General features: G+C 39.6%; 1 protein-coding gene and 1 pseudogene across 1 annotated transcript; both read left to right on the forward strand.

Moving 5' to 3' along the window:
• Positions 1-590: 590 nt before the first annotated feature.
• On the forward strand, positions 591-7,442 carry LOC113288129 (annotated as a pseudogene).
• An 839-nt stretch (positions 7,443-8,281) lies between these two features.
• Positions 8,282-11,578, forward strand: LOC113290971 (calcium-transporting ATPase 12, plasma membrane-type-like). Its single transcript, XM_026540553.1, has one exon. The coding sequence runs from the start codon at positions 8,282-8,284 to the stop codon at positions 11,576-11,578; it is 3,297 nt and encodes a 1,098-aa protein (XP_026396338.1).
• Positions 11,579-13,078: the final 1,500 nt, after the last annotated feature.

Consider the following 13,078-nt stretch of genomic DNA (forward strand, 5'->3'; position numbering starts at 1 on the left):
ACATGGAGGATCACACCTGATCCCGCTTGTTGGGAAGGGAAATCACACGGCTACTCAGTAGCCGTATTTTTTTACGCTTTACGGCTACTCAGTAGCCTTAACATTTTACACGGCTACTGAATAGCTGTTTCTGGTTTTTAAAGTTTTACCTCAAAACTTTCCTTTTTCATTCTTTTTTTACTAAAACTCTTTTTTGACCTATTATATCTCTTTTTTGACCTATTATATATATTTTTTTTACTTTAAAATATCTTTTTTTATCTCAACAAATAAATTCCCATAGAAAAAAAAACTGGAAAAAAAATACGGCTACGAAGTAACGGTTTGGTACTATTCATACGGTTACTCAGTTTCCGTATCATGCAGGGAAGGGATGAAAAGGCACTATAGTGAAGCTGCCTTCCTTGTGATATCCCTTCCCTGCATACGAGGGATAGGGAAGGGATGAGGCAATCATAGATTCATAGTGCTCTAGCTCTTAATAATTCATCCAACGATTACTTAAACCCCAGAACCCTCATACTTTCCATCTTTCCGACTTCGAAACATGTTCCCCCCCCCCCCCCCCCCCCCCCCCCCCCAGTTAAGAAGCACAATTTCAGTTCCCAGAAAGACCGAAATCTAGGTCACGAGCTTCCAACCTCACCTGCTACTCCACTTCCAGACAGGCAAAACTCGTCATCTCCTCTCGGAACTTCAATTCCAAACAGACCTAACACCGGGACTCCTGCACCATGGGCTTCTCGATTATCCGTTCTTGCAAGGTAAAAATCAAATTTCAAATGCAAACATGGTAAAGTTCTAGGCTTACGTTTCTCACGATTAAAGTTTTTCCATTTCAAATATTGACTGATTATTTAACATATATGTTCTTGTTGTACTGTATTTGATTTAGGGTTTACAACTTCAGTTTTGTGTATCGTGATTTTGGGCATTGTTCTTGACTCAACTATATCAGTTTGTAGAAGTAAGTTTTAAGTTTTTTGTTAGGACTTAATGACGTTTTGAGAATTTCAACCTGAGGTTTATGATTGTGTAATATCTTTCATAGTCATGTTATTTCATAAGATGGATATTTGAGATATCAATGGTTCTATGAAGAATGTCATGCATTTGCATCCTTGGCTTACAAATAGCCATTATTAAGTTCTTAAAGTGTACAGAATGCTATAAAATAATACTTCGCTGCTTAGACCTCCCTTGCTGAGTAAGTCTTTTGCTGAGTGAAAAGAGGAACTAGTGATCGAATCCAGCTCACGTGATTGTTGTGTGGGAAGCTACTATTGAAAGTAATGTTATGTTTAGGCCACCACCGAGTGGATAAATTGACCAAAATGGTTTATGTCAGTTTATTTGCTCGGGAAAAACTGTCTAGAAATACCGTTCAAGCTAGAAACTGGGACATGCGAGTTAGGAAAAGTATGGACCAACAATTTGATTTGAACAGTTATACTGGAACTAGTATGCAATATGGCTATTTCCAATAGAATACATCATTAAAATCGATGAAAAATAGTCTACCAGTAAGATAATCACTAATCAGAAAGATAATTGTCTTCTTTGGTGCGCTATAGCCCAGGGAAATTAGGTATTACGGAAGCATCCACTGAATTTTGTTCAACTGCCACTCGTTTTAGTTTTAGAGTTTACTTTATTGAATCATGACCATTTTCCTTCGCAATTTGCATCTTTTGTTATTCTAATGTTCTGGACTTCTGTGCACTTCACAGCCTTTTGGACTCTGGTCCTTTTGCTTCTACATGTTTCCTTGAAATCTCAAGTTATTGTGGGAGCTCATGTATGGTATCATCAGTTTTCATCCTAATTTGTTCAATAGTGTTGAACATACCAGAAAACGAACCAAGCAACTAGTCACAACATGTTCGTTTCTGGGCCTTTGATTCCTGTTACCTGTATTTGTTTGGCAGTTCAAATACTTACTGATTTTATTCCACATGTACCCTGTTGTGGAGGCTTTCTTTCTTTTTTAATCTATCGTTTTCCAAAAATTGTTCTCTTTCTAAAACAAGGTTTTATTGAGCACATTTTCCTGTTATTTTTTCCTCTAATATGTAAAAACTATTGACCTCCTGTATATACCCAGAATTCCGCAACTAAAGGAAAGTGAGAAAGGGACTGTGAGTTCCCTGAAGAAGTTCGTGATGCACAGTCCAGTTATCCGCAGAAGAGTGCTCAAGGTTAGCAGTTAGTATTTATTTGAAATATGGTCTTAACTTTCTCTGCATTTACTTGGCTAGAATTTCTTCAGGGAGATAACCACATTTCTCTTGTCAGGTGATACCGGGATCTCCGGTGGAATGGACAAGGGGACAGCCCTATCTTGGATTATCTGTGGAAAACGGCTGTTTGTTTGGAATTATCTATCTCCAGCACCCTCAAAAAAATGTATTGTACTTGATTTCCCTCCATCCGAAACGGATGGAGTTGATAAAAGCTCAATCGCCACTGATGGTAAAACATGGATGGTTTCTGTTGTTGATTGGGATAGCCGAAGTGGGACCAAAGACAAGGTGGTACAGCAGTGCAAGTCTGCAGGTATCATAATGCTTAACAAGAAAACAGGAACTGTCATATACTGGCCAGACATTTATTTTAAAGGTGGGCCCTCACCAGTTGTTAGTCATGCTAGCTATGATGAGTGTGAGACAACTATAACACCTGGTGGTGGAAAAACTACTCCAAACAGAAGTAGACAATATAGAGGACTTGAAAGTGCTTTACTGTCAGCAACAGTTTCTTTTAATTCGCTGATTACTTCTGCTATTCCTGTTACCGGGGGTTTTCTTTGTTTTGCCCTAGCATGTTGTTCCAGTGGTGAAGTCTGGCAGTTCCAGTGCAGTCCCTCTGGCATCTCTCAGAAAAAAGTTCCTCTGAGCTTTCATAACTCAGCTAACCAAAGTATTGATAATGGCCAACCTCTAGCTGGCAAGGGGTATCCAAGGTCAGTTATCTGGCGTTTTAGGCTTCTTAGCGCAACAGAGTCTAGTAGGCAGTTCTTTCTCTTGACAGATCATGAGATACATTGTTTTAATGTTAATTTTACTCCTGAGTTGAATGTTTCAATGCTTTGGTCCCATGAGATTATTGGCACGGATAGTGACTTAGGAGTTAAGAAGGATTTGGCAGGTCAGAAACAGATATGGCCTGTAGACATGCAGGTAGATGAGCATGGTAAAGAATTAATGATTCTTATTGCTACTTTTTGTAAGGATCGAATGAGCAGTTCTAGCTATACACAATACTCTATTCTTACAATGCAGTATAAACTTGGAATGGATTATTCTTCCGAAAATATCATGCCAGTACAGGAAAAGGTGTTAGAGAAAAAGTGTCCTATCCAAGTAATAATCCCAAAAGCAAGAGTAGAAGACGAAGATTTCTTGTTCTCCATGAGATTGCGTGCAGGGGGGAAGCCTTCTGGATCAGCAATCATACTTTCTGGTGATGGAACTGCAACAGTATCCAATTACTGGAGAAACTCGACACGACTATATCAATTTGATTTACCTTGGGATGCAGGAAGAGTTTTGGATGCTTCTGTTTTCCCATCTACAGATGGTAGTGAAGATGGTGCTTGGGTCGTTTTAACAGAACAAGCAGGAGTATGGGCAATACCTGAGAAGGCAGTTATACTCGGTGGGGTGGAGCCTCCTGAGCGAAGTGTGTCGCATAAAGGGAGCTCAAATGAAGGTCCTGCTGAAGAAGAAAGAAAAACCCTGATGTTTGGAAGCAATGTTGCTGCTAGGCGGACTAGCTCTGATGCAAGGGATGCTGTTGACGGACAGAAGATGGCTTTAAGTGGGATTGCTCGTCGAAGTGTTCAGGATGAAGAATCAGAAGCTTTACTTGGTCACCTGTTTCATGATTTTCTCTTATCTGGTGACGTTGATAGCTCACTAGAAAAGCTTAGAAAATCCGGATCATTTGAAAAGGATGGCGAAACAAATGTTTTTGCTCGCACGAGCAAGTCCATTATTGACACTTTAGCTAAACATTGGACAACAACACGTGGAGCTGAGATTGTGGCTATGGCCGTCATGTCATCCCAACTATTGGATAAGCAACAAAAGCATCAAAGGTTTCTTCAGTTTCTTGCTCTATCGAAGTGCCACGAGGAGCTTTCTTCTAAACAGAGTAAGGATCTGTTTCCTATTCCATCAATTTTTTAACTTGTCATTAACATTTTAAATCAGGTCTTCATCCGACACTTGTTTTCTGTATTTTTGTCTACCTTAATATCTTCCTGACTTTCCAACAACACTGCATCCAACAGTCTATATGGTTACGCAGATCTACTTTACTGTGGATACTCTTCTGCTTTAGTTTTTACAGTGCATCGAGTTAGTGAATAAAGTAATATAGGGATTTCTTGTTTAATCTTCATTAAACCGGTCTATTAGGTTTAGGTAGGAACATTAGCTATTTGGAATTATGTATGAGAAAATGGGTGAATGATTGACTAGTGTTAGTTTAAAAAGTTTCAATTAGTCTTCTGCTGTATGAAGCCCGTGTTATCTTTTATTCCTAGCAGGATATACAATGCAAACTATCATGGAGCATGGTGAGAAACTTGCTGGGATGATACAGTTAAGAGAACTGCAAAACTTGCTTAACCAGAATTCTTCTGATGGGACTAGTTCTGCTTCAAAACCACCTAAAATGGCAGGTTCACTTTGGGACCTGATTCAATTAGTTGGTGAGCGAGCCCGTCGGAATACTGTGCTTCTCATGGACAGAGATAATGGTGAAGTATTTTATAGCAAAGTTTCTGATCTGGAACAAGTATTTTACTGCTTATCGGATCAGCTGGAATACATAATCAGTGGAGATCAGCCATATATTGTTCAGATTCGACGTGCTTGTGAACTCTCTAATGCTTGCACAACATTGATTCACTCTGGGATGCGTTATAGAAATGAGCACCATACTTGGTACCCATCTCTGGAAAGCTTAACACCTTGGTATTGTCAGCTTGTTGTCCGTAATGGGCTTTGGAGCGTTGCCGATTTCATGCTTCAACTGTTAAAGGATGCAACCGATTTATCAGCAAAGTCGGATTTATATTCTCATCTCGAAGGGCTGGCCAATGTTTTACTTGAGACATATTCTGGTGCTATCACAGCAAAATTGGAACGTGGAGAAGAACACAAAGGTCTCTTAGATGAGTATTGGAATAGGAGGGATGTGCTTTTGGACTCACTTTATCAACTAATCAAGGGTTTTGCAGAAGCCAGATACCAGGTAAAATGGTGGATTAAGGTTGTACACCTGTTCCTTTTATGTCGGTTGTTAAGAATTTGAGTATACATGCATTTTGCTTCTTAGCTCAATGCTTTTGCTATTCTGTGTGTGTTAGGATATCTAGTACACCATCGATTCTTGTGTGAGATAGCAGAAAGGTTGGACTTTTATCTGCGGAACCAAAGTGGATATTTGTTTTGCTAGTTTGCTTCTGTATTTAATCAGTATATACCTGCAGGATTTCTCTGAATGCGTGGAAGAGCCAATGGAGCTCATCCTTAGGGAGCTTTCATCACCTTTGCTGTCTATTGCCAGATGACATGAAAGTTATATTTCTTTGTGGAATATATGCTGCGACCTCAATGACACAGTGCTTTTGCGAAGTCTGATGGTGGGAACACTGTTTACATTTTAAAGATGATTTATTTTTTCTGCATATTGTAGACTTGCTTCTGTTGATTGTTAAGTGAAGACCATGTGCAACAAGAATAATTGTTCATCTATTGGACATTTTTATTACTTTGTTTCCAATTTTGATGCTTTTCTTTTATTTTTTACGTCTCTCTCCATACCCCCTGTGCTTTTTTTGATAATAATTATGTGGAAAATTCTGTTTTGCAGCATGAGAGCTTGGGTCCCAGAGGTGGGTTTAGTTACTACGTCTTTGAGCAATTGTATCAGAATCGCCAATTTGGGAAGCTACTGCGACTTGGAGAAGAGTTCCAGGAAGAGCTTGTTATATTCCTGAAGCAGCATAAGGATCTATTGTGGCTTCATGAGATGTTTCTAAACCAATTCTCTTCTGCATCAGTAACTCTTCATGCATTGGCGCTTTTCCAGGAGGATGATTCTGCTCCAGCATCTGAAAATGGTTTAGATATTGACATTGTGAGATCCGAGCAAAGTTTGGCTGATCGAAAGCGCTTATTACGCTTGTCTAAAATTGCTGCATTAGCAGGTTTAGCATTGATTACTTTGTCGCCACTAATTTGAAATTTCCTATAAATACACCACTCTCTCTCCCTGACTTTCTCATGCTAGATAGGTCTTAATAGTTGCATTTTTTTTTATTGAACTACCAACAGGGAGGGATTCTGATTTTGAAATAAAGACCAGGCGAATCGATGCTGATTTAAAGATTCTAATGTTGCAGGTATGTGTAACTACTTTATGCACCAAATGTTCTCTTGAACTGATAAACATAAAAATATTTCTTTTCTTTGAAGTAAAAACAATTTGAAAACTGTGCCTTGGACATAACATATAGGCGTGGACAGACTGTCTGTAATACATGTGCTGATTCTTGGTCGTATAAAATGTCTACTTAAGATTTTTCATGTGCCTCTAATGGCACTTGTCTCTTGTAGGAAGTAATCGTGAGACTGCTTTCTGATAACGAAGAGAAACAAGATTGTGATAGGCTTCTCCCACCTGGAGACCTGATCGAACTCTGCCTTGAGAGTCAAATCCCAGAACTATCATTGCTGGCATTTGACGTATTTGCATGGACCAGCTCCTCCTTTCGGAAATCCAACAGAAGCCTTTTGGAAGAATGTTGGAAGAACGCTGCAGATCAGGACGATTGGGGAAAACTCTATCAAGCATCTATGGATGAAGGATGGAGTGATGAAATGACCTTACGGGTGTTGAGAGAAACTGTTCTCTTCCAGGCAGCAAACAAGTGTTATGGGCCTGAAGCTGAGACTTATAGTGGGTTTGAAGAAGTAATGCCATTACAACGTGATAATGAGCTGTCTACCGTGAAGGATAACACAGGTTTGACTGTTGAAGGGATTTTGATGCAGCACAAGAGGTTTCCTGAAGCAGGTAAGCTGATGCTGACTGCTATTAATTTGGGTAAGCTTGGAGCCGAGATGGTAGTTGAAGAAGATGGTCCTACTCCTATGGATTGATGAATCTCATTTGAGTAAATTTTCATTCCCGTAAAGATTTTGTATCATTTTGACTCGTCCAATTAGAGAAAAGAAAAAGGCTTGATTGATTTCAGAGTCATTTTTGTACTCTTTTGGCCCCGTCTCTCTCTCATTTACCATATCAATGGTTGTGTGATAAGGTGAATGGTTGCATCATTTTGAAATCATACCATTGTAGTGGTAATATACAAACATAAAATTAGGATTTCTTTCGATATAAAATCTAGCATAACTGTTGATGCGGAATGTTCCAAGAAAATGCTTAAAAAGTAGAGATACTACCTTCAACTCCTTGGTGAAATATTGTTGACCCAGTTACACTAGTCATGTACGAGTGGCAAATGCTTAGCCACATTATCTTGGTTTACCAGTAAATATGTTTTTTTTCTTCCTTTCTTTTTTGGGGTTTTTAAGTTGAAGGCGGGACTTTTAATTCAAGATGAACGCGGTCTGGGATATAAGATGATGAATTTTTCTCATGTAAAGAATCAGTGATGACGATTGACTATGACATTTCATTTCCTATTCTTTATAAAGTAAGGATAACATAGGTTACCATCAAATCTCCCACGCAGCACATACATGACAACAACTTCCTCAAAAGCTAACAACTTCCTAGATTCATTTGTAGTTTATACCAATTTTAGTGTGTTCCATTTTTCCTTCGTAATAGCTTTATAGAAATGACATGGAAACTGTATATAACAGCTGAAACCAAAATTTTCCACGGCTCATCCATCGACTTAATATCCAAATGTCAATCATCCAACACATTGAGAACTGAAACTTCGAGGAAATTTCCTGCAGGCTGCAGTGGGTGCAGCCATTACATAAACGCGCCCACTTCCCAATTCTTTTTGCTGTGATTTTTCTTATCACACAAAACTTTAAATTGTCCTCTCTCTCTTGCTACAGAAGGGGTCTCTGCTTTCTCTAGCTGCTTTTTTCTGTATTTAGTTTCTCATACTCATCTTCAGAAGAAAAGTACTCTGTATTTAGTTTCTTACTCCTTACAGAACTACCCACCAGAAGAAGAAATTTGTAATCTGTATTTCTATTCAGCTTTGCGGATACCGTTCGTGCTCATGAAGTTACCGGTTGATCATGATATTGACTCAACCCGTATTGAGCTTATTGAGCAGAATAATGCTAGCACACCAACTGAAGGAAGTAGTACTAGTACTCGGAACCACTGGCGACAGGTTTTACTGCTTTTTCGTGCTTATCTACGTCTGAAGTATTCCATTAGCCACAATGGAACTAACAACATATCCATCACAGACCCTGCTGATGATGACTTGCCAACTTACACAGCTCTTTCTAGTGATGGATACGATCGGTTGCAAGATATTCATCTTGACATCTACAGCGATGATGAAGTCAGCAACGGCACGAACATCACCAACATGAACAACAATAACAACAGTGATAATGAAGAAGTTCTGCCACACCCAACCAGAATCAACAAGGATACTCTCATTAGTATCTTAAAGGAGAAGAACCTGGTTACTCTTCGTGATCATGGAGGAGTTGAAGGAATTGCAGCTTCTCTTGCAACCAATTTGGAGAATGGAATTTCACCGGAAGTTGAAGAAGATCTTCAACTTCGACAAGCTGAATATGGAACAAACACTTACTTGCTGGAGCGGACCGATCCTGCGAAAAGCTTCTTCCACTTTCTTTTCAAGGCCTGCAAAGATTTCACGATTATCCTACTGTTATGTTGTGCAGTAATAGCTCTTGGGTCTGGTCTCAAGGAAGAAGGCCAAGAAAATGGATGGTACGACGGGACGACTCTATTAATCACCGTCTTCATATTAGTATCTGTAACTTCGTTCAGAAACTACTTCAGTTCTAGAAAGTCACAGAAGCTGCTAGTTAACAAGAATAAACTTGGGATGACCAATGTTCGAAGGCAAGGAATTCTGCAAGAAGTTTTTGTTTCTGAAGTGCTGGTTGGTGATTTGGTATTCTTGAGAGCTGGAGATTGGGTTCCTGCTGATGGGTTATATTTGGGTGATGGCAATTTGAAGGTGGACGATGGTATCTTGCATCATAAATCGACAATTAGTCATGTTCAGAACCCATTTTTATACTATGGTGCAAAGGTGATTCATGGGTCTGGTCAAATGCTTGTTACATCAGTAGGCATGAATACGATAATGGGAGAAATGATGAGCAAAGTAATGCATGATACCAACAGAAAACGAAAACCACTACAACATCAAATTGATAAGATGAATAACTACCTTCAAAATATCGGTCTGTTTTTGGCGGTGCTAATTCTTCTGGTGTTGCTTTTGCGTTACTTTCAAGGGAAAAAAGATGATGAAACTGGTTACCCGGATCAAATTAGCAAAAAATCTGCAGCTGAAGAGTTGATGAAAGCTGTGGAGAGATTCGTTACAAGGCCACGAGGAATATTTGCTAGTCTGGCAAACGTGTTTGCAGTTTTGCTGGTGGGGTTGCATGAAGGGTTGCCATTAGCCGTCAGTCTATCACTCTCGTACTGGAATGATAGAACATCAAAAGATCATCAGGTTATAATTTGTGAATCATCTGGAGGTACCACCTTGGGTTCGATGACAAGTTTCGTAATCAATAAAGCTACATTGAACCAGATGAAGGTCGACGTATTCTGCATTGGTGAGGAAATTACTGGCGGAAATAACATCCCTGTCATATCTCCTGAGGTTGTGGAGATGATTTGTGACGGGGTTGGTGCAACAGTTCTTGAGTCTGGTGCATTATCTGGTCCGATGGAGGATCCACTCCTAATTCCTTGGGATGAGTTGAACTTGGGAGTTGATATGGAGCAATTGAAACAAAGTCGAAGAGTACTAATTAGTTCATCCTTTGGTTCTGACAGCAAAAAAAGAGGGTCATTGATGAGGAAGAATGAAGGTGCCAGAGAAACACTTCATCTGCATTGGAGAGGATCTGCGGAGACTATTTTGGAAATGTGCTCTGAATACTACAATATTGATGGGATAAAAAATGTCCTGGATGATGGAAAAAGAGATGGGTTTCGTCAATTTATTAAGGATATGGATAACAAAGGTCTCTTGTCCATTGCATTCGCTTACAGCACTATAACTGAAGGCGCTGAGGATGATGGTGTTAACGATAAGGTTATGATTACAGAATTGCGTGAAAATAACTTGATCTTGTTGTTACTTTTGGGTGTGAAGTATCCATGTTGTCCAGAGGCGAGAAAGACGGCTGTGGATGCTTTACGAAATGCTGGCGTTAGCATCAAACTTGTATCTGCAGAGAGCTTGGCAGTGGTGAAACCCATAGCTATTGAATATGGAATTTTTGTCCCTGAGAAGGACTTAAATGCTATTGTGCTCGAAGGTGAAGAGTTCAGAAATTTCACCGCTGACGAGAGGAGGGAAAAAGCAGATAGGATAACCGTGATGGGCAGTGCAAGTCCTTCAGATAAGCTTCTCTTGGTACAGAGCTTACATCAAAAAGGTCAAGTGGTTGCATTTATGGGAACCAGAACGGTTGAACTTCCAGCTCTAAAAGAAGCAGATGTAGGTCTTTTCATGGGGACAAACAACTCTGCAATGGCAAAAGAAAGTTGCGATATTAGTATTCCGAATGGCAATTTCGCTTCTATTGTTAAAGTCTTGTTGATTGGGAGATCTAATTACCAAAACATTCGCAAGTTCCTCCAGCTTGAGCTCACCACAAACATTTCAGGAATCCTTCTGACCTTTGTCACAACTGTCTTCCAAGGCGACACTCCAATAACACCACTCCAGTTGTTTCTGGTGAACTTAACGGTGGGAACTCTGGCTGCATTGGCTCTGTTGACAGAGGCACCAACTCAGAAATTGCTGGAAACGCGACCAATAAATCAGACTCAACCTATTATAACCAAGTCTATGAGGAGGAATATATTTGTTCAAGTGTGTTATCAGGCAATTGTTTTACTAACCTTTCAACTCATCAAGGACGGCGACATCTTAGGAATGGATCGAAAACTGAAAAAAGCCATGGTTTTCAATGGTTTTGTTCTATGCTTGGTTTTCAATCAGTTCAATGCAAGAGCACCAGAGAAGAAGAATGTGTTCAAGGGAATCATTGGAAGCCATTGGTTTCTAGTATCAGTTGGAGTTCCTATTATTTTGGAGGTGTTACTAATGGAATTTGCGGAAAAATTTACTGGTTTTCCAAGGCTGAACAAGATGCAGTGGCTTGCTTGTATCTTATTTGCAATCATGTCGTGGCCTATCGATTATGCAGTGAAGTGCATTTCAAGTTTCTTCGCTAAAAGATCTATTGGTGTTCCAAGTTGTCTCAGCTCCACTGGTCCTTTACAGTCTACTCCTTCGACATCTCTTCTGTCTCAAAGTCCAACTCCAGTAACCTAGTCACAATGCAGTGTTCTTCTTAACTTCCCAGTTTTAACATTTCAGTAATGCATATTAAGAAATATTAGTAAATAAAAGAATCATAACTACCGGGAATGAGAAAATCAGAAATATTATGCATATCTATTAGCAGAGAAACTTAATCATTGTTAAACACTTAGTTCGATCACAGATTCACGGTGCAATTTCAAAATCTCTCTCAGACGAAATTGTCCTCAATGAGAGTAGCGAAGGGACGATAGCATTACCTCTGACACCGATCAAGGAGGTTGGAGTTTCAACTCCCACTCCCTTCCATTGTATCCTGTAGCAATAACAGGATTAACCTACCAAGACAAAATCACCGAGGAGTACACTTGCTACCCGAGAATCGTGAACATTAGACAACCTACACATATACATTCATTCCAGTTCATGAACACAAAGCAACAAGGTAGAGAAAACTCAATTTCTGCAATTAGCATAATGGAAAAACATCGACTTGATTTTGACTTTTCGCTTTCAAATGCACTTATAAACTCATAACCGCTAATAACTGAATTTGAGATATTTTTATTAAGAATTATCCTTCAAAATGAATGAAAGACTAACGAAAGAAAAATAGGAAAGATGAAAATTGTTTACCCCTGTGTAGAGAACGGTTGAAGGCTGAAGCTATTCACCGGCGAGTTCACCTGCAAAGAAGAAGATGTGGATGTGTTTACTGTTGACTTCATTACGACTTCAGTTTATAGATATGATGACACGCGGCAAAAGCTTATTTGGGCGCTGGTGCGACTATATGGGATCCAGAGGCGGAGGCTTTGAGGTGTTGTTGTGTAACCAACAAATTGAAACAACAGGATTACCGGAATTAGTAACTCTGTTTCGAAAATCAGTCTGAGAACAAAAGTTCGATTGGATAATCAGAAATTCATTACAAAGCCGGCCGCCTCTCTTACATATTTAATAGGGCTAAACTTCACAAGGAAGAAGCAATCCGTGCAGCGCACATGGACGGATGAGAGTGGACCAAAATAAAAAGGAAAAAAAATTACAAAGGCATCCCAGGTTTTTATTAAGTACACCCCTCCTAAAATAACCACATGACACTATTTACCCCTCCAAATTGTCCTTGTCCTGAAGGACAAAAGCTGGAAAATGAGCTTGGATAGTAGCAATATCTTCCCATGTAGCTTCCTCAGCTGTGGCATTAGACCAGTGAATGAGTACCTGGTGAACACGGTGATCTCCCCTTGTAATGGTTTTGTAGCTTAAGGCAGAGATAGGAGTGATGATGACTTGGCCTGCATGATCTACTAGTGGCAATGTGAGAGAAGGTACATAAGTAGAACCAATCTTTTTCTTAAGCTGTGAGACATGGAACACAGGGTGTACTCTGGCCTCTGGTGGTAGCTGTAGTTTATAAGCTAAGTTCCCTACTTTAGCAATGACAGTAAAGGGACCATAGTGCTTAGCTGAAAGCTTGAAGTTCTTCCTTAGGGAGACAGATACTTGTCT

This window comes from Papaver somniferum, chromosome 6, assembly GCF_003573695.1.
Source record: "Papaver somniferum cultivar HN1 chromosome 6, ASM357369v1, whole genome shotgun sequence".
Taxonomy (NCBI): domain Eukaryota; kingdom Viridiplantae; phylum Streptophyta; class Magnoliopsida; order Ranunculales; family Papaveraceae; genus Papaver; species Papaver somniferum.

Coding starts and splice junctions, on each gene's coding strand:
- LOC113290971 (XM_026540553.1), top strand. CDS start 8,282: ATGAAGTTACCGGTTGATCATGATATTGACTCAACCCGTATTGAGCTT.